This window comes from Carassius carassius, chromosome 6, assembly GCF_963082965.1.
Source record: "Carassius carassius chromosome 6, fCarCar2.1, whole genome shotgun sequence".
NCBI lineage: Eukaryota > Metazoa > Chordata > Actinopteri > Cypriniformes > Cyprinidae > Carassius > Carassius carassius.
The window spans coordinates 9,223,397-9,245,027 of NC_081760.1; the positions used below are offsets into that span (position 1 = coordinate 9,223,397).

General features: G+C 36.8%; 1 protein-coding gene across 1 annotated transcript; it reads left to right on the forward strand.

The window, feature by feature from the left end:
- Positions 1 to 226: 226 nt before the first annotated feature.
- Positions 227 to 9,877, forward strand: LOC132142360 (ephrin-B2a-like). Its single transcript, XM_059552165.1, has 5 exons — positions 227 to 774; positions 3,824 to 4,113; positions 7,416 to 7,508; positions 7,888 to 8,001; positions 8,453 to 9,877. The coding sequence occupies exons 1-5, from the start codon at positions 662 to 664 to the stop codon at positions 8,848 to 8,850; spliced, it is 1,008 nt and encodes a 335-aa protein (XP_059408148.1). The 5' UTR covers positions 227 to 661; the 3' UTR covers positions 8,851 to 9,877.
- The last annotated feature ends 11,754 nt before the right edge of the window (positions 9,878 to 21,631 follow it).

Consider the following 21,631-nt stretch of genomic DNA (forward strand, 5'->3'; position numbering starts at 1 on the left):
TAACTGAGGTCACCCAGTGGGTTTCGGTCTCCCGGTTGAAAACCACTGTACGAATTTAGACGCGCTTATTGCACCTCAGGTAAACTCAAATGGTAGTCTACGTACCGTTTTCAGACTCCAGTTTAGTCTCCTTAAATTCGACTAGCTGTCACTCATTTTGCATCATCCAATCGAGCGTAATGTGGGCGGGGTCTAACGGCAACACTGGGTTGTCCGAAAGTCTCTGAGCACGTCTTGAGGGCACTCCAAGACTGGCAGAATTGAATGCAAAGACGAAGAACAGGAGAAGCACTGATACTGCCTTTAGATTAGACCTCAGTATCCGAATTTCAGAGCTCTGCTGCCATTCCACGGAACCGTTTTCTCTGCATTCAGAAGAATGTTCATGGGCGCTGTTTCCCAAAGGATGCATATTAAGACATTTTAATATCTAAAGAACCTGATGGATTATCACACGAGTTTTTTTTTTATTTGCCCTGTAGAGTGCCAGTTTTAAAGAAGCAGTTATTTTGGGAAGTCTTAGCAAATAGTTATTTTTTAATCGTTTCGAGATACAAACGCGTTTCCAGCAGATGAGAGCGACCAACACCATCGGATCCCTTTCGTATTAGTGCCTGTTGTTATGATCAAATCTGAACTGGTGAATTGTTTTTGAATCGCAATGGATACAACTGTGTGGAGTTATATATTTTGTATTTTTGTGGTTGCTTGTCGAGTAAAACTGACTCGATCAGCAGTTTTAGAATCAATATATTGGAATACTTCGAACACCAAGTAAGTAGCCTAGACTACATTAAAAAAAGACTCCAGATAGATCCAAAAAAAAAAAAAAAAAAACCGTTGTATGGCAAGCAGCTTTAACATGTATTATTCTATTTATTCTGTCTATATCTATTTTATTATTGTTGTTTTTTTATTATTATTATTATTAGCCTAAGTAACCTAATCTCTATATAGTCTAGTGAATATTTATTCCAATTAAATCAGTCACTTGTAATTAATTGAATGGCATACTTTAATATTAATTTACTCTCAATAGTGACACTTAACTGTTACCTTGCAACTGAAAAAAATAAATAAATTGCAAATGTTTTGCAATTAAATGGTGATCTGTGGTTCACAGTAACTGTTAGTTATTGCACCAGATGTAGCCTACCTTACTAATAGCCTTTTCTGACACTATAGTGTTGCACTAGTTATTTCTTGTCCTATGCAATGACTAGTTATAATGGCTTAATTATCGTTCAGAAATTTACTAGTAAACTAGTAAAAACTGGAATACACACTGTTGTTGAATAAGAAACAAGTTATATAACTCATAAATAAGTTATAATACTTAACAGATAGTTACCAATCGTTAAGTTGATATTTATATAAATCAAAGGCAAAAATATGTATTAGCACTTGAAATAAAACAATATGCAGAGATCCTATAATGTAACATAATTTTTCTTATTTCCAAAGTACCACTACACCTTGAGCCACAAAAAAGGTACTTGAGGGTTCTAAACGTGTAGTAAAGTAGCATTGAAGAATTTTTTTTGTGTGTATCTGCAATTTCACTTTCTTTTAGCTTTAATTTGCTGATTTCTCTATTGATTTTTAGTACCCTGTCATAGTCATTTAAACACAATACAGTTCACTAAAAATTAGTAATCCATGGCACTTTGCAGGAGGATCACCCTCTTTTTCAGACTGCAGGGTTTTAGTTACAATGATGCTTTATTGGCAACAACATTGAGATGCATGTACTTTCATTTGGAGAATATAAACAGAGTATAAACTTTTTCAAAAACAAACTTCCACCTTATAGACATTCCCACTATTTGTAAAGGATTATATATATATATATATATATATATATATATATATATATATATATATATATATATATATATATATATATATATAATACATACAATAGAAATTATAAGGTTTCTATATTTGTAGAAATTATAAGGTTGACTAGTCTTGCAAAATCAATGTACCCTTGTATTTCCAGAGGAAAAGCTGCAGAATAAATCTACACGTAGAGCAATCAAACTTGTGGAGCCCTTACATCATGGTTAATATTGTGTAAGAGTGCTGAGCCACAGCCTAAATTTAGGACTGATTATAAGATGAAAAATGTTAAATTGAAGAGTGGATTACAGCCTCTCTGACTGCCATAGAGAGATCTGTTGCCTGAGCTAATTTTTTCCACTGTGAAGTGCATCTCCAAGGTCTTATGACAATTATGCATCTGTTCCTCACCACATCTTTCTGCATCGGGACAAATAGTTTCATGCTTAAAGAAAGGGAAATGCAATTAACAAGGGTAATACATTCCGAGACTGAAACACCCAACCTGGTGTTTTCTCAGCTGCCAAAGTAGTACACACTCTCTTCCTGCCATAGGGTGGTCTTGCCATTAGTCAACTTGCATAAAAACAAAAAAAAAAGTGTTTGGATGTTATTTACTGTAATATTTGTGAATACGTCAAGCATTTTCACTTAGATTTCACAATTTGCTCTACAATCGGGCCACTCAAGTGAAGCTGGTTGCCCTGGTAGCTGTTTCTTCACAGTGGTGAACCTGTATTCAAATAGATCAGTTTTGTTTAGATGCAGGATAACGTTCTTTTAAGATGCTAAGCTGTGGTGTAGTCGAGCTTTGCTGCAGGTTGTAATCGGTTTTCATGAGTTCCAGTAGCTCAGTGGGTCATCTTTGTCACAGAACTTTGGAGACAAAAGGTGCGCTGGGATGAAGGCACAGTTCAACCCCCATCCCGGTTTGAGCCACACAGAAGTTGGTACTGCAGGGGGCGGAGGAGGGGCACTAAAGCTTCCTGTCTTCTCAGGACCCCCAGCGGAACCTCGAGGGTCCCTTTCTTTCAAGCTCTTAATGACTTTATGAGGATGGAAGATAGTCTTAGAAAGTGACTCTTTTCTTCTGCCTTATGGTGTTTAGGGAAGCACAGGAGAGAATGAGACCATGTCTAATTTAGTCATGGCAGATTTAGAATAAAAAGGACAAATCCAGTGCACACAATGGCCTGTTTGCAATGGAATTTTATGTGTTTAGTGAGAAATCAGCTTAATCTTAGAATCTGCTAATAATTGAAAGGTCAATATAAAAACCCAACAACTGAACATTGTAATAAGCACTATAGTGAGGTTGTAAAAAACACAGAGGGCAGCGAAAGGACTGCCAGCAAACAGTCAGGAGCGAACGATTGTTAATTGTGCAAATGCATTACTGGGTAGAGAAGTATGTAACAGGAAAAGAAATCAGGAAGACTCCAAAGTTGTAGACATAAGTCAAAAAATGTGTAAGTAAGCCAAGGTCCCAAATGCTTTAGATCCATTTGCATTCTGCTTCAAGACAGAACTCTGAAAAATAGCCAAAATAAATTGATTGTCTCAATCCATTTAAGTCGGATGCTTGTTTTACAACAAATGGAGGGTGGCGGCCATGGATCAAAGATATTAAAAAGAAAAAAGAAAAAGTGAAAGTCATTGTTTGGACCCCACTGTTGTAAAACATGTAAAACTTATTTCAAAATACCATTTTGTTTTTGGGTGAACTATCTCCATCTAGCAGAACTGATCCTTAAAAAATATTAATAAACCCAATTACCAGTTGGTTAACCATGAAATGCAGATATTTCATAGTTTTGCTTAGAGGATAAATTTATAAGACATCCAAACATGATACATTTTAAATAAATGCCTAATTAATAAACCATGGAGAATCCATTGATTATTATGCATGCTAATCAGTATTTTTGGTTTATTTATTTTTTCTGTAACTTTGTATTTAACATCACCTTGTTCCTTACAGGTTTGTCCCTGGAAAGGGTGTAGTACTATACCCTCAGATCGGAGACAAAATGGACATTGTGTGTCCAAGAATCAAGCCAGGCTCTACTGAGCAGACGAACATTGAATACTTCCGGGTCTATCTTGTTCCCAAAGAACAACATGAGACCTGTCGAGTAACTAAGGGCGACATGTTACTGCTCAACTGTGACAAGCCGGACCAGGACGTGAAGTTTACCTTCAAGTTTCAAGAGTTCAGCCCCAACCTGTGGGGCCTGGAGTTCTTCAAAGGGAAGGACTATCACATCATCTGTAAGTTTATTGCCATTCTTACTCAAGAATTTACTTCGGGTGCTGATTCATGATCATTTTTCACCTTTGTTGCCAGCTGTAACACTGTGTAGAAGGAGCCAAATGCAGAACTGATCCCACCCGTGGGAATTTCAGCCTCCGGCATTGTCTCCCAAGATATCTTTTCCTTGTTTTTGTCTGGGAAGGTTACTGACTAGCGTGGCGCTCCAAAAATAGTTAACAAATCAAGTTTATAGTAAACGGAAATATGTTAAATCCATTGGCTTTACCACACAAGATGTCTTTGTTATAAACATAAATACATTTATGTTCATTAATTATAATGTTTAGCTAGCACACTTAATTTAATTTTTTTTTTTTAATGTATAGTTTTTCCCAGGCCTATTTTTGTCTTCTTTCCCTACGGGGAAGGAGACGTCTCAAGTCTTCAGTGTTCTCTGGGAAGGAAGACTTGTTGATGGCCCTTTATATGGATGTCATTAGTATCATCTCGACCTCTTTGAAAAAAAGGGGTAATCATTCAGTTTAACATGTGCTGATCTCAGCCCCTTTTCGGTTTGCACATTCCTTAATGGGCATTTACGTGATTTGAGATTTACACGCTCCAAATCCCTCAATCCTTTGCTAGTATGAGACGGATCAGTTTGATGTGATTTTTCAAGGCAGCTTGGCCTGCAGTCCGAGGGACACGGATATCTGACCTAACTGATTCTAAAGAGACTTGTGTGTGTGTGTGTGCACCTTGTGTGCATGCAAATGTCAGAACATGTAAATGTAACTTTGATCTGTGTGAGAGCTGACAGAATGAGAGGAAGAGAACCTTTTTTAGGCATGTTGGAACGATTTTTTTGTTGATTTAATTGATTTAATTTGGTTCAAAAATGTTTTATTCAGCAAGGATGCATTTATTGATTGATTTATAGACTTAAAATAATAATTATTATAAATTAAAATTATGTTTCACAAGAATTCTGTTTCAAATAAATGCTATTAATATGGATTTCACAATTTCACAATCACAGTATACACACATTTTTTCAGTTTTCTACATTGATAAAAATAAGAAATGTTTCTTCACCATATTAGAATGGTTTCTGAAGGATCATGTAACACTGAAGACTGGAGTAATGATGCTGAAAATTCATAAAAAAGTATATCATTTAAAAATCGCAAAAAAATGTACTACTCTAGACTTTTGAATGGGATAGTGTATGTGCATGCTCAAGAACAACGTACTAGATACTATTATTTTCCAATCAATTTTCACTTTCTGTAGAGACATTCAAGTTTTATAACAATGGCTTTTACAGCAAGTTAAGAAAAATAGATGTACTTCATGTGGAAACATCTAAAGTAATTGTTAAATAGGCATTTGTTCATAAAGCATAAATAGTATTTTATGTGGCCACGTCTCACTGTGTAAATTTAACTGGAGCAAAGGAGAAGGAAGAGTGATAGTATATTTAAAAAATAGTTGCATTTAATTGCGTTTATATGTTTGTGACACAATGTATATCATTCAAATTTATGAGCAGCCATTAAATATATGTGCAGTCAGTATAAGACATCATCATGTCCTGCTGCACTTCCCAACAAATACTTAGCATTTCTTCTAGACATACTGACAGATAGTATGTTTCTACATGGACATGTGGTTAAAATATGATAGCTAGGATAGTTAGATCTCCTAATGTCTTCAAAAATCTCAAATTATCCTACTGAAAACATAACATCTGCTTGGACACACTTGTTTTATTGTATGTGCGCAACTTCAATTTTCCTACTCCACTTTGTTGCTCGATCTCTGGCTTCGTGACTGGCTGAGCTGCGCTGGCCCGAGGCGCTGAATGTGTTTGTTGTGGTTAGGAATGAGCGGGCTTCATTCAAGCCGAAGAGTCGGGTCACATCTAGAGCAGCCGCTGCAGATGAATGTGGGAACGGTTGTTGGGAAATGGTACATGTTGGGTAAAAGCTCTCTCTCTCTCTCTTTCTCCCCCTCTGTTTTTCTCTCGTTGGGTCTTTAGTTGGCTTTCTCTGCCCACCCCCCATTCTCTTGCCCTTTCACTCGCTGGTCACTCAGTTCTTTCTGTGCCCTAAGCAGTTTGGAGGGGAAGTCCATTTGTTCGTGTGGGATTGGTCTTAATCCTTGCAGTGAAAGAGAGATTATGGCCCAATGGAATTCTTTAGCTACGCTATCAGAGGACACAACATGGGAGTGCAGGCACAATGGCGTTTAAATCGTTCGACCAAGCCTCTCCACAAGCCATGGATTGACGGCCAGAACAAATACTTGATATTCTATGATAATGATGTAAAAAGGCTTTGGTAATATGCGTAGTTTCTGTAAAGTTCAAACCTGTGTGATTACACTGGTGTTATTACTCACAGTATGAGGGTTTTCTCAATTAGCGTGCACAAGCGCACGTGTGCACATCTCGTAAGGATTTACTGGCAAACAAACGTAAGCTTTTAAGATGCTTTGGCATGCTGCAAAACTCTTGATTTTCGCATTGTGAGAGCAGCTGAACCTTCACCTTCTGCATACACGTGCACAGTGAACGATGAACACATGATTCAAATGTCCGCAAGGAACACTTGAAAGGTTTTAAAGCACCTGTGAGGATGCATGCGGAAAGTTGACCGGGTCATAATCTAGCTCACTTAGTGCTGCTAAACCTTATATGGGCCAAATACATTCACAGGACTGGAAGAGAAATGGGCCTCGAGAGTAAAAAATAATTAGGTGGCATGTAGAAGGTTTAAGACGGATGATGGGCTTTAAATATTTAACATAACAAATGTAGACTACTACATGTTGGGGAGGGGGGAATAATTTATGTTGCATTATAAAACCTAAATTAAATGTTCCTATTTTTATTTAATATTGCTTTGACATTCATTTCATAATTTTTTTTTCCATTTAAAGGGATACTCCACCCCAAAATTTAAATTTTGTTATTAATCACTTACCCCCATGCCAAATAAACTGTATTTGCTGTATTACTAAAGCAGTGAATAATGTGTAAATAGCTTTAAAATTCTTATAATAATTTTTTATAATAATTGTCACATTCTAGAAATGAAAAGAAGATTTTGCATTATTATTCTAATGAAAACAGAAGGAAATATGCTTAATTGCCATGAAAGTCATAATGGAAAAATTTATTTAATTTCTACTTTATTTTCAATAAGAAAAATATTATCAATGTTCTTGACTGGTTTTGTGAGGTTTTTTTTCTTTTTTTTTTTGTGAACAAAATTATAACAATACCTATTTAATTTTTTATTCTTCCCTCTTTCAGCCACATCTAACAGCACTTTTGAAGGTCTGGACAACCATGATGGTGGTGTTTGCAAGACCAAGTCCATGAAGCTGATCCTGAAATTTGGACAGAGTGAGTAGCACCCATTCCTACAGCTGCACCGATGAAGATCACTGCTTCCATAACAGTCTTTCATGACACTGGTCTTGTAGTGGGTGTCCACGCTAGTGTGCCTCAGCGTGTAATTGAAATATCATGTGAGTTTGTTTCCTGTGGCTATGCCAGCTGTCCCTTCTTTGGGCTTGTGGGGAGATACTTGCAGCTTTACGCCAATTCATTAAATTCTCTCTCAAAACCTGGGGCATAACACCCAGAAGCCAAAAAGATGTAAGGGTGGTCCGGTATTATCTTTAGATCAGTTTTTCAGTTCGCTGAACATTTTGTGCTGCTTTGCTCCACTGGTAATTTTAGTTGCGGCCTGTTAATATTTACTTCTCTGTTGTGTTTGTAGGTCCTACTGACTCATTCTCAGCAAAAAATCATCCAACACGATATCCTCCAAAATACCCTGATAATAAGGACCAAAACACCTTCAGCACTGAAAAAGATATTGTCAGCAGAGTTGGTAAGCACTGGGTATATGTCACTAAATGTCATAAATAATAAAATGATAATTAAATTCATTATTATTGAATTATTAAACATTATAATATACGATATTGGAGCATAAATTGCAATAATGATAATTAATAAATTATTACAATAGAATATAAATAAATATAAATAATGAGGATTAATGTTACAATGTAAAAAGTAACGTGTCTGTCCAGTTTGAAACCTTTTTTTGTATTAGAATAGATGACAGATTTTTGGGGATAATAAATAATATATATTAGGTATATTATGTAATATATATTTCAAGTAAAAGTAACATTTTTGGACTTGCATATTCTTGTTTTCATGACTTTCAATGATTTACACTTAAAGAGCTGGATATTTTACTTTGACATCATGTTTTAGTCCAACAGAGAATAAAAAACGGGTCATAAACTCCCTATTCTTTTCTCGTTCCCCAGACCCTATGCAGAATGGTGAGGCCGGAGGCGAGAGCGGAGAGACTGTAGGATCTACTGGATCCGAAGTAGCCCTTTTTGCTGGTATTGCATCCGGTGCAGTCATCTTCATCATCATCATCATTGCTCTGGTAGCACTGCTGAATCGTCGCCATCAGAAACACTCAGCGCAGTGCTCCGCCCAACTGCCATTAAACACGCTGCCCAAACGCGGAAGTGCTGCCAGTGGAGGCAGCAACAATAACAGCTCGGAGCCGAGTGACATCATCTTTCCACTGCGGACCTCAGGAAGCATGTACTGCCCGCACTATGAAAAGGTCAGTGGAGACTACGGGCACCCTGTCTACATCGTCCAAGAAATGCCACCACAAAATCCAGCAAACATTTACTACAAAGTTTGACAGAGAATGGACAACAAGCCATGGACATCAGCATTTTGATGCCTCTCAGACACTCAGCTGCTTGCTACAGTTGGTTTAGCCATAAAACTGGATGCTAGAATGGCTGAAGTGCTGTCTAATTCAGAAAAACTCCTTCTTTGTTGAGACATGATTCTGGATTAGATAATGGTGCACATGGGAATGTGCTCTTCTGTTTATAAATTACCATGGAAAAGAACAATCTTACATGCTGAATAAACATCTCATGTGAAGGATCTGAGAACAACTGATTCTGTTACGGAAATACAAGACTTTTTTTTAACTTATTGTTTTTTTATTGCTTATTTTCATGTTTCAAAACTCCCAATTGAACGTTCATGCATGAGAAGAGGCCTTCATTCCTGTACTTTGCAATTCTTCAATGTATTTCAATAGCTGATAATGGCTGTTTGCATCTCAAAGCTGGCCTGATGGATGCATATTACACATCAGTTCAGACATTTGTAGCCCTTATGCTGTTGACGTGCAAGCCAGTGTGGTCCAAAACGCATGTGGTTCTTTTATCCCCATTTGCTTATAACTTTTCAAACATTTATTCAAACAGCAAACAAACAAAACTAAAGATCAACATACAGAAAGATCCTTTGTTGACTTGGTAATGTAAATACAATAGCCAAGCATTTAAATGATTCTTTAAGTTATGCTTTGTATGAATCTGAACAGTGCTTGTCCATTACATTCCATCATTGAATGTTCAGTTGATTTTGTTCAGATACTCCAGGAGTTTACTTCAGCAAACCAGAAGCCACATGTTGGATATAATGGACATTCTTTTGAAATCTTCCATTTGTTAAACATGTTCGTTGATTCTAGTTGTTCTATCAAATTTCATATTCCAGATGGCTGACAGTGTTGAATGAAATTATTCACCATAGTCACTTGTGCTGCTCTTTTTTTCTTAATCAATGAATGAAAAGTTCACAAAATTGCTTTCTATTGTTCAAATAAAATAAGTGGCCTCAAGAAGTGTCAAAACACATATCTTGACTCAATATCTGAAAATAGCACTGTTGATAGATAGATAGATAGATAGATAGATAGATAGATAGATATTCTTTTTACCCTCATTTTCACCCAGATTTACCCTCATATACTTCAATAGCCAGCTTCGGACCAATAATCAGAAACAAGACTGTCCACTTAGGCTCTTCATGTCCCTTGCGACCACATAGGAAGCACATACCATTTGGTTTTATTTCCATATGACGCACTGAGTCACAGGATCTCAGCCCTCTCCCATGGTGGGGAGTGTAGTGTGATGCATTTCAAAAGAAGCACTCACACCTCATGAGCTCAGACACACTTTACCGTCTCACACAATCCCGGCTACACACACATTTTCTCACACTAGTTTGCGCTTTTTCTTACAGACTCAGATAAGGACCTCTAACCTTCCATAGCACATTATTTGCGGCCCTTCCTCTCCCCTCCAACATTACAGACCGTATATTCCACCCTGAATGCTTAGCATGGGTAGAGCAGAACAGGAAACAGTGTGTTTTTGTTATGGAGGACAGAACAATGGGGTGGTAAATCTACAGGTCAAGCCAGCTGCCAGTCACAGCCGGCCAAAAGAAACACTTCTGTCACAAAATCTGCATCCTGGAATGTACTCATTTCTGATTTACTTTTGCGAAAGTAAAATACACTTTTATTAAATTACTTTTATACAATCATCGAAACCCAAACTCACTTTCTTATACCCAGGATTATGAATATGCTAACAACCTCTAGAAGTTGATCAGAAGATCCATATTTGTTTTTCTGATAGAGTTTGTAACACCGATAAACCAAGATCATAATGGTACAATTTGATAGAATCAGCTGATGCAGCTCATTTTCAAAATGTTTTCTCATTTTAAGTATCTGGGTGAAATATGAGTAAATATTCTGTGAAATAAGTTCAGGAATCAATATCGATATCATTTGCCATCACTGAATTTGTTCTGCATGTCATTTAAACGGATAGTTCACCCAGTGATGAAAATTCCTCATGTCATTCCAAATCTGTATGACTTTCATTGACACAACACAAATGAATATATATACAATTTGAATATATAAATAAAACCTGACAGTTTCTGTCACTCCATTGAAAGTCCATTCACCCAAAACTTTGACGCTTCAAAAAGTTCATAAAAAAAAAAAAAACATTAAAGTAATCCATATAAATCTAGCAGTTTAATCTTCTAAGTTTTACGTGATGATTTAATTGAGGTTTTTATTACACACATTCATAGAGCACATTAAATATGCAAAAATTTATGAAAGACTTGTAGGCTTGGAACAACGTGTGGTTTTTGGGCGAACTATCACTTTAATAACCCATATCAATCAAGCACTAATTTGTACTTGACTTCATTCTGAAGAAACCGTGTGTCTCATATTCTGCCATCTGCTCCTAAACCAAAGTATGGATAACTTGAGAGTTTTTGTTCTACACTCTTTACCTAAAAACGTCTTACAATGAGTGAAGTACACCATCCGCAACACACATTGCGTCATTAAATCAGAGAAAGCACAGCTTAAATCGCATATCCGGAAGAAAGCACACATCTGGACTAGAAATGACAAAAGACCTTTTCTAGTTGCCCCAAACATTTACAGCTGGTTCAGAATCAGGAACAATTACTCAGAGACCACAATGCCTTATATGCCATATTGAATAACTTTTGGAGACGTGGTTGATTGTGTGTCTTTTTGTTAATGTCTCTGAGTCAGAACTCACAGGAAATGGGAAAGTTTTGGGGAAAATCAAGATATCATCATGTGGCAGGCACATTGCCTCCCTACCAATGCATGCAGGATCAATAAAGGGCCAATGAGGAAAATTGGGGGTGCTGGAGGGGGAGGTAGCGGGGGAAGGGAGACACATCTGTCATGCAGGGTGAGAAAAGAAAAGGGAGGAAAAGGCCTCAAGTATGTTTTTACTCCAAAGGAGGGCCATAGATCATTTCAGACCTGTCACAAAGGTTCTGTTTGAATACACTACTATACACAAGTTTGAATTCCTTAAACGACATGAGGTCGCTCAACCTGTATTGAACTAAATCGAGGTGCTCACTTAAGAAGTCTAGATATAAAAGACTATCATGTCATTTCTTTGCACAGCAATGAGCTACAAAAACATGTTTGTATAGTATTTTTATCATCAGAAGATATTGCTAATTCATAAAATGTATCATTATTCTCTTAAAAGTTCCAAACCCGTATGACTTTCTTTCTTCTGTGGAACACAAATGAAGACTGACATTTTGAATACTGTGTAGGTTTGGAAAAAATTATACACACATCATTAAAAAAAATCACTGTATTACCACATTTGTTTCCACTATTTCCCCATTTATGTATTCCAGTTTAATATAAATTTGGTTAAACCAACAATCACTTCTTGAGTTCCTTTTTTTTTTTTGGTAGACTGTCCCTTTAATTTAAACTAGTTGTATATTATCAAATATTGATCAATATCCAATATACTAATATTTCAATAGCTAATATTGATTTGGTGCAAAAAAAAAAAAGCTCAATCTAACCATTTTGCTGGGCCAATATGAATAAACAAATTTAATATACTAACAAGAAATAATGAGATATCAAGGCAAATTATAAATAAATAAATTCCCAAAACGTATTAATTTTTTTTAGGTTGAGATAAATCGTAGCCACATTGCAGAATTTCATTCCCTCAGTGTACTCTTTTTATTTATTTAAATCATGGCTAACAAGTTAGGATCATGGAAAAAATTAGTACAAGAAAAAAAAGTGGTCACAGTTGACCTAAAAACAACAGAACAAATTAGTAAAATGTGGCTTCAATTTACATACATTTAAATAGGCAATGAATTAATAAAGCATTTCGTGGGAACGAATTCTTAATTTATTGGAACATCATATAAATATTTTTTTTCTGCATATGATGTGCAGGGCCCTGCAGAAACATATCCAGACGTTTTATATGAAGTGCCGTTCCAAACGCAATATTCTGATAACACATTGGAAGCAATAAGTTGCGAATAAATGGCATGAAAGCACAAAAGACAAAAAGCAATCACTCAGACCTGCAGACAAACTGCCTGTGGATGAAGCCTTCAAAGTTAGCCGAAATTTCAGTGTCTCTCAACACCATATATCACCCTCCTTACATTCAAGTGACAGGGAAAGTGGAGAAAAGATTAAGGGCTTGCGCACCGAGGAATGTTAATTGTGGTTGAAGCATGTGTGCTGAGTATAGACTAGTGCACGTTCAAGGCCAAATGGTTTGGAAACAATTAAAGTAATGGAGAAGAAAAAAGCGGAACGCCTTCTCTATCGCCCCTCACCTTCCTCAGATGAGCCCCAGTGTCACCCTTTTGATTGTGCCTTCATTTCTCACTTTATATTGCCTAGTGTCACTGCTGGCATGGCTCGGAGCATTTTGCAACTTGGATGTTTAAGTGTGTGAAAACAGAAAAAAGTCCATTGTCTACCTTAACTATCTTAATGCAAAGGGCACAGGGTTAAAAGCTTGATTAAATCTGGCCACCCTTCCAGCAAATCACACCAATGGACTCAAGGTAAAAAAATAAAAATAAATGGTTCTTCCTTTAAGAAGTCTTGTGCATGCAGATTATAACGCAGGATGCATCAGCACCACAACCAGTGTTAAATCTGCGAATGCTTTTACATTTGTTCCACCACCCAGTAAAAGCACACCCACATTAAGCTGAAAGGAACGCGCATTGACAGCCAGATGTGCCGTCTGTCGTTTATTTGGCTCTAGAAAGACTTTGGCCCAAGGGTGTGGAGTTCCCCTTCTGTTAAAGCTGTGATGTGACATCCCTGTTTCGAGGCCTTTTTTTACATTTTAAGTATCTGCCGCTTCATTCACGCCGTCTGTAATTTAGTCTTTGTAAAGTTAGTCAAAGCACCAAATTCAAAACGTGACTCAATGAAAGCAGTTTGAAAGAGATGCAGACATCATTCAAGGATAACAATTAGTGGAGTTCAACCCCTCGTAGCTGAACTTTGACCTCGTAACCCATGCAGTCTTTCACAAATCAGGGATTAGAACGCCATCTGATTGCATTTTGCTACAGATCATTACAGAGAATGAGAGGCGGGAGGGGATGAATATCTAATCAGATCCCCAAAGAAACAATCTAACATGTGTTCCTCAATCTATCTACCTTGCAAAGGCAAGCATCATTATCATCACTAATCAAAGTTTCTACATTTGTACGTTGTGATACATCATTTTGTGCGACAGGATTGAATGGCTTCTCAAATCTGTACCTTATTGGAGGATGTACTTGTCTTTCTTGCATTACAGGACTAAAAAGAGGAAAACATTTCAACATAGGCTCATTGGAAAAACTCAAAAAACCTACCTATACAATCTCCAGCTGAAATGAATACAAGTAGCAGTATAAGACCCATGACCGTCATTCTTTTTGCACATAAATTATGACTACTGAACAGATTATCGACCAATAAAGTTATATTTCTGTGTGGTTCCTTGTACAACACTACTATTCTGATGATGAAATCTGTGTCACACGCACTGTATGCAGACACTAGTGTATGCATAAAAACCGAAGTATACTTTGGCCATAACATTTCACTTTGAAAGCATTGTGAAATGTGCAAAAAGCAATATAATGTTATTTTGCATGTAATATACGTTTTTCCATAGACGTGAACTGAAAGAGGAGTCCAAGTAGCTCATTTGACTTTGAGCTGCAAGCTAGGGATAAGTCTTTAGAACACCTTAGCAACAACCTACCAACCACCAGAATGCTCTGGAAACCATGGAGAACAACCTGGCAAGAGAATAGAAAAGGGCCAACTTCAGCAGCATGGTGAGTTTTGCACAGAAAGCACTTCAGAAAATAAAAAAATAAAAATAAAAAACCTTGATTTAATATAAACAACAAAGAGAAGGGGGAAAAAGCCCCTAGATCAAAACTCAGTAGACTAGCTTTGTAGAGAAGTGTGAAATGTTTGCAGGAAAACAGGTGTGAGCCAAAGATGCTGAGAGAGCCTTACGGCACAGCACAAACGGTCTGCCTGCCACCTTCATTTCTAACCTCGCAGCCAACTGGTTTATCTGCTGTCACTTGCTCGGTAAATCACTCTTGCTAGTAGATTTCACACTCAGATAGAAGCAGCTCTAATTGGTAGTGTGTGTGGACAACAAAAGATGGTGACACCTTTGAACATTTGCTCTTACAACACTGGAAACCTTTTGTTTGCCACTTTGTAATTGAATTAGGGAGCCTCCTAAGGTTGTCCCATACATCTTGATGATAAAAGCTAGCATGTGGAATCCGCTATGAAAACATCTGGTGCAAATGATCAACATTTTTCCAAGCGAGTATTTTACCAGTTTCCATTCAGAGCTGATGTTTCTTTGTTGTGACAGGTAAAAGAGGAAAGCATAGAGAGGACTGCTGGTCAAGCTCAGTTCTTCTTATGTATGTCATTGCAAAGCAATGCCTCTACTGCATGTGCATTTAGCCTTGGAGGTTAAATGTCACATACAATATTCAATGTCACTATATAAATACGGAATTGTAAAAACAATGAGTAAAATGAAATGGGTAATTTGCAGATAATTACAAAATGTTAAATGCAACCTCTTTAAAGCAAAGAGGAACTGCAATGGAGAAACAATAACGAGTTAATTTTATAATATTGTTCACTTGCTAAAAGACAAAACTGATCATCTTTGAAGCATTTTGATACAAAAGTGGCCTCTTGAGTGAAAAATAGATCATGATGGCATTCTTCCTTAGAATTTGAATCGGATCATGGATTTATGACTATGGAGTAAACAATCATTCGGGGAGCTCTTGATTCTAATAGCTTTCTATTGCTGAGAAATGGATCCCATCCTGAACATCTGTGTGACATTGACTCTAAATAGCTTCCACCATGCCTTTCACGTGCTCATGAATTCCCTCATCTCGAATGTCTTCGATTTCTTATTGAATACACAATATAACCTATCACTCTCCATTGTGAGCAATTATTTGCCCAAGAATAATGTTCAATCATGTCCTTTACAATCTTGCGGAACTGCCGCTGGCAATTCAGGAAGATCCGTGTAACATGCCAGCAGGATTTTGGATGTTTCTGCAGATTCGACAGAATCGAGAAACACAACTCAGTTCACCAGCAACCACCCCATCCTCCTTTTCTTCAAGCAAATGTGCGATTTGACACAAGTGCCACTCCAGTGAGCTTGAGGCCATATGGGCGCCCTGTTGTAACAAGCATGCAATTAATCCTGAATTAGTCCACCCAATCTGCCACATGCTACAGTCTGACGAAGTCTCTGTGAGCACCCTGGGAAGCGGGCTAGAGAAGAGAGGAGAGCGTGTTAACGCTACGGTACACACGCGGCTTCCTGGAAACATCAGAGCATCCGTTCCACATTTGACTGACACCAGAGTTGTCATTCCAGCTACTACCATCTCCAGAGATTCAACACGGCAAGACAAGACGATGAATAATTTAAACAAATGAACACCCCGAGTTGGTGCACGGACAGATTACAAGGTTTCAGTGGAATAAAATGGATTCGGACCATTGCAGGATTTAGCTAGTCTGGATTATAGCTTTAATATTTAGCTTTATACTCATGATAAAAATAAATAAATAAATAAATAAATAAAAGCAGCTTAGGCATTCAAAGGGAGCTTAAATGTATTGTAGGTTGTTAAATCTGGTATGAGGATCTCAGGCAATAGCTTTTGACATTCTACTGAATAAAGATCAATGACAAGTAAGTGTGCTGAGATGATGAAAAGAAGAAATCTTAAGATTTCATACATTTGTGAAAAATACATTGATTTAATGACTTTAAAATTGTCAATTGATGTAAACATATAAAAAATTATCTGAATATGCGTATGCACAAGTTAACCTTTATGTTGAAAAAGGTTTCAAGGTTTTAAATTTGGTTATTTTAATTTACTTAAATGTATGCGAACCAGATTGCTTGAAACATTATTAGACCTGCTAAAAACTTAGACTGAACAACACAGTTTAATCCATTCAAGTTATATACTCTAATATAGATTTGCAAGCTTTTAAAGTCCATCAGTAAACATGAAGAAATTTTATGAACTATAACTTTCATAGTCATTTTTAAAAGTCCCCATTAAATGGCATTAGCAGACTTTTTAAATGAAAACATGACTTCTAAGTTCACCAAGAAAAGAAAGGCAGAACAGGATTTGCATTTTTTTAAATTTAATTTTCTAAAGGGAATTGATTAAATTGTGAAAAGTTGACTCTATATGACAGGTCATTGGAGGACGAAGGATTACATAGACAAACATTTTTTTTCATTGGAATAGCATGTGCTGATGAATCATTCACAATAAAACCAGTAATGTGTACTAAGAAAGTAAATAGAGTCAATTTTGATTTCATGCAGAAAAAGTAAATCAAATATGTTAGACAGTTAATCAAACTGAGTTAAGGCTTTTAAAAGATGTTTTAGTTTTTGTCTCTCACAATCATTATTAATCAAAGCCATTATTTAATCAAGTTAATATAAGCAATAAATTGCTATTGGCTATGTCAATACTTCTCTTCACTTTCGATCCATCACCTTGTTGGCCAAAGCTTGGGAAAACATTTAAAGCCACAGTATTTTTCCAGCTTAGCCATAACCACCATCTTTACTTTGTTTAAATTCTGCAGCTTCTGTGTTTGTTTTGATAAAGCGACCACTACTGTTGTTTCTATGGAACCCATGAATCACAGAAAACCACAGCCATGCCACATATAGCCCACTTTACATGCACATCCTACTTCAGTTTCTGAGATTCAGATTCTCATGTATCTAATTATGAATTATCACGGCTTTATTTTGGTAAGGTTTACTAGAACAGGTCCGTGAATCAAATGTTTCAACCTTCAAATCAAAGATTTCTTTTTGCTTTCTAGTTTTCTCAGTTGCTTACTTATGCTGCATGTTTCTTTGGGGCGTTTTCTTATCATATCTTGCTTAAAGCACCTGGATCCTCACTAGATCTTAGGCTTCCTTGAACTGAGGCCATCCACAAGTGCTACTGGGTCACCAAAATGTGGTGTTGTTTTTTTCACTATGTGTGTGTGCACCCATAGCTTTTGTCTTCCCAGACTTACCCAGAAGGTAGTGGGGCAAAGGTCGATTGCTGGCAGGGTGTGTCCTTGCAACAGTGTACTTGCATGGGTGCATTTCTGGGGCCCACTGCTGCTCTAAGATCCCCTGTTAGATTTGCCTGAGGCTGAAAAACACACAGTTAATATGTGCAGATCCAGCAGACGTTCTGGTGCTGTGGTGCAACAGAGCTAACCAAGCAATAGCAAGCAGCAGAAAGCTGACGGATACATGCTAAACGAGCAGCAGCCTAGTGGTTACTTCATAAGGTACAACACATGCACCCTGCAAATACATGCAAAAATGCAAGTGACAGCAAAAGACAAGTTATTTGTGAATGAGCGTGAGAGAGAGAGTGAAATTAGAGAAGTGACAGAAAAAAAGGAGAGAGGGGAAAATAACAGAGAGAGAAATAGAAAGCCTGGAAAATATTCTGTGTAAAAAAAAAAAAAAAAAAACACTTTTCCAGTGTGGGGGAAGGGAAGAGAGCACTCAAATCTGAAATCATGCTATGGCAGTACTACTATAACTAAAATAAAGCAATAATATAAGACAAAAGCTAAAAAAAATATACACAAAAGAGGATTAAAAAAATAGACATGAAATGTTGCTAACTACACTGAAAATACTCCACCCCAAAATGAAAACGTTTTAATTAATCGCTTACCCCCATGTCGTTCCAAACCCGTAAAAACTTAGTTCGTCTTCGGAACACAATTTAAGATATTTTGGATGAAGTCCGGGAGGCTTGAGACTGTCCCCTAGACTGCCAAGTAAATAACACTGTCAAGGTCCAGAAAAGTATGAAAGACATCATCAGAATAGACCATCTGCCATCAGTGGTCCAACCGTAATGTTATGAAGTGACGAGAATACTGTTTGTAAGCGAAGAAAACAAAAATCATGACTTTATTCAACAATTCCTTTGTCGAGGTCCAGAAAAATATGAAAGACATCGTCAGAATAGTCCATCAACAATTCCTTTGTCAACAGTCTCAGGAGACTGTTGACAAAGGAATGGTTGAATAAAGTCGTTATTTTTGTTTTCTTCGATTTCTTGATGTTATTTACTACAATCTATGGCAGGGGTTCCCAAATTTTTTAGCCCGCGACTCCCATGACAAATGCGCTGCTTCCCCACGACCCCGCACCTCCCCCACCCCACCTCAACAACCCCTCCCTTCGTGTGGAATGTACAGCAAATCGATTTTATGCCCAGTCTCAAAGCACACAAAGTTATATTTTATAGTTCTACATGCAGAATCAGTGTTACAATTCTGCATGAGCCGCTCGATATCCACCTGTTCTCTCTCGGAAAGTAATTGTGCAGCTATGTTGGGTTGAACTCAGTAAAGTTATTAGTTATTATAGAACTCATTATTCTGCCATCAAGAACCAGTCGAGAAGGTCTGAGCTGCTCACACACACACGCTCATGCTAATCCGTTATTTAGATGTGTCACTTTATGGTTTCCATGGTGACGCGTCATTGCTTGTCATGTGGCATACTGCAGCAACAACAGAGCTGAATTAACGATGATCTGCTTTTATGTCATTTTTACTTTTTTATTCAAAATATTCACAAATTTGTTAGATATTGCATGAAATAGCTGATAATCCGACTGTCAAATATATGCAAGTGGAAGTGTTTTGTTGTTTAAACACCTTTATAATGATCGCGTTAGTTGAGCTGTATGCGCGATGGGCACCGCCATCTTAGTTTGTGCCGCAGACGCAGTTCAGAGAATCAGATCTGTTGGATTTACAACACGTGAATTCATCCACTTCTCCCGTAATACATAAAAGTAAGTGGCTGGTGAACTGGGAGAATAATAGAGTAAACTTTAAAGTTACTTACACAATTTGTATCTGATATGAATAAAACGTGTCTAATTATAATGAAAAGGATTATTATTGCCTCTTCCTTTGACATCAGTGTGTATTTTACAAACTCTAAATGTATTGGTTTTTTTAGTACTTGTATGTCTGAAACCTAAAATAAACATTATGTGGTTGAAAGCACTGAAAAGTTGTGATGACAGCTTTGAGCGCGCCTGACTCTGGCTCAGTGCCAGCCAATGCGCGAGAGCATGTTTGAATGCAACTTCATGCACTGACCGGTGTGATCGTACACTCCAGGGACCAGCCTAGACTAATCACACAATATCTTAAATTGTGCTCCGAAGACAAACAAAGCTTTTACGGTTTTGGAACGACATTGGGGTAAGTGGTTAATAACAACATATTTATTTTGGGGTGGAGTAACCCTTTAAGGTACCTATAGTTATATTAATATTAATATATATATATATATATATATGTACAGACCAAAAGTTTGGACACACCTTCTCATTCAAAGAGTTTTCTTTATTTTCATGACTATGAAAATTGTAGAGTCACACTGAAGGCATCAAGGGCTATTTGACCAAGAAGGAGAGTGATGGTGTGCTGCACCAGATGACCTGGCCTCCACAGTCACCGGACCTGAACCCAATCGAGATGGTTTAGGGGTGAGCTGGACCGCAGACAGAAGGCAGAAGGGCCAACAAGTGCTAAGTATCTCTCGGGGAACTCCTTCAAGACTGTTGGAAGACCATTTCAGGTGACTACCTCTTGAAGCTCATCAAGAGAATGCCAAGAGTGTGCAAAGCAGTAATCAAAGCAAAAGGTGGCTACTTTGAAGAACCTACAATATGACATATTTTCATTTTTTTCACACTTTTTTGTTATGTATATAATTCCATATATAATTCCACATGTGTTAATTCATAGTTTTGATGCCTTCAGTGTGAATCTACAATTTTCATAGTCATGAAAATAAAGAAAACTCTTTGAATGAGAAGGTGTGTCCAAACTTTTGGTCTGTACTATATATATATATATATATATATATATATATATATATATATATAGTATATGTTTAAGCAATGAGTATACTCAAATATTTAAAAAAGTTACACATACTAATCAGTGCTGTCAAATCGAAATAAAAATTGTTTTAAATATATACATATAAATATGCACAGTACACAAACATATACTATGTAAACAAACAAACTTTTATTTTGCATGTGATTGATCCCGATTGATCGATTTGATAGCACTAATACAAATATATTATATATGCAAATAAAGCCAGTAAATTCACATGAAAATGCAGCACAAAATAATTTAATCTGACTTTTTCAACTCTGCATAAGAGATGATACTTTCTGAGTGCAAAACTGTGTTTGATGTAGCCTGTTATCATCTACATCTCTGCTCATTAGCAAAAGTATCTATTTTTAAAGCAGCTGAAGTTCTTTCACACTATAGTGACATGCACCAGTATTATGATAATAAGTTAGCAAAAGTAGCTTGTTGTAACTGTAAAATCTACACTACTTTCCAACTACTTAGTTGGCTACTTCCCAACACTAATGCACACAGTTTATTAATCACATAAATGTCTAAATGAAAATATATTTTTAAATTAAAAATTTGAATTTCTTATTATTTATTCAGACGAGACATTTTACACTAAACTGGATTAAAAAGGCAACACAAGTTATTTACTGCACTAAACATCGCTCAGTGAATCAAACAAAGCAGCGAAAAGAGCTCATGTGTA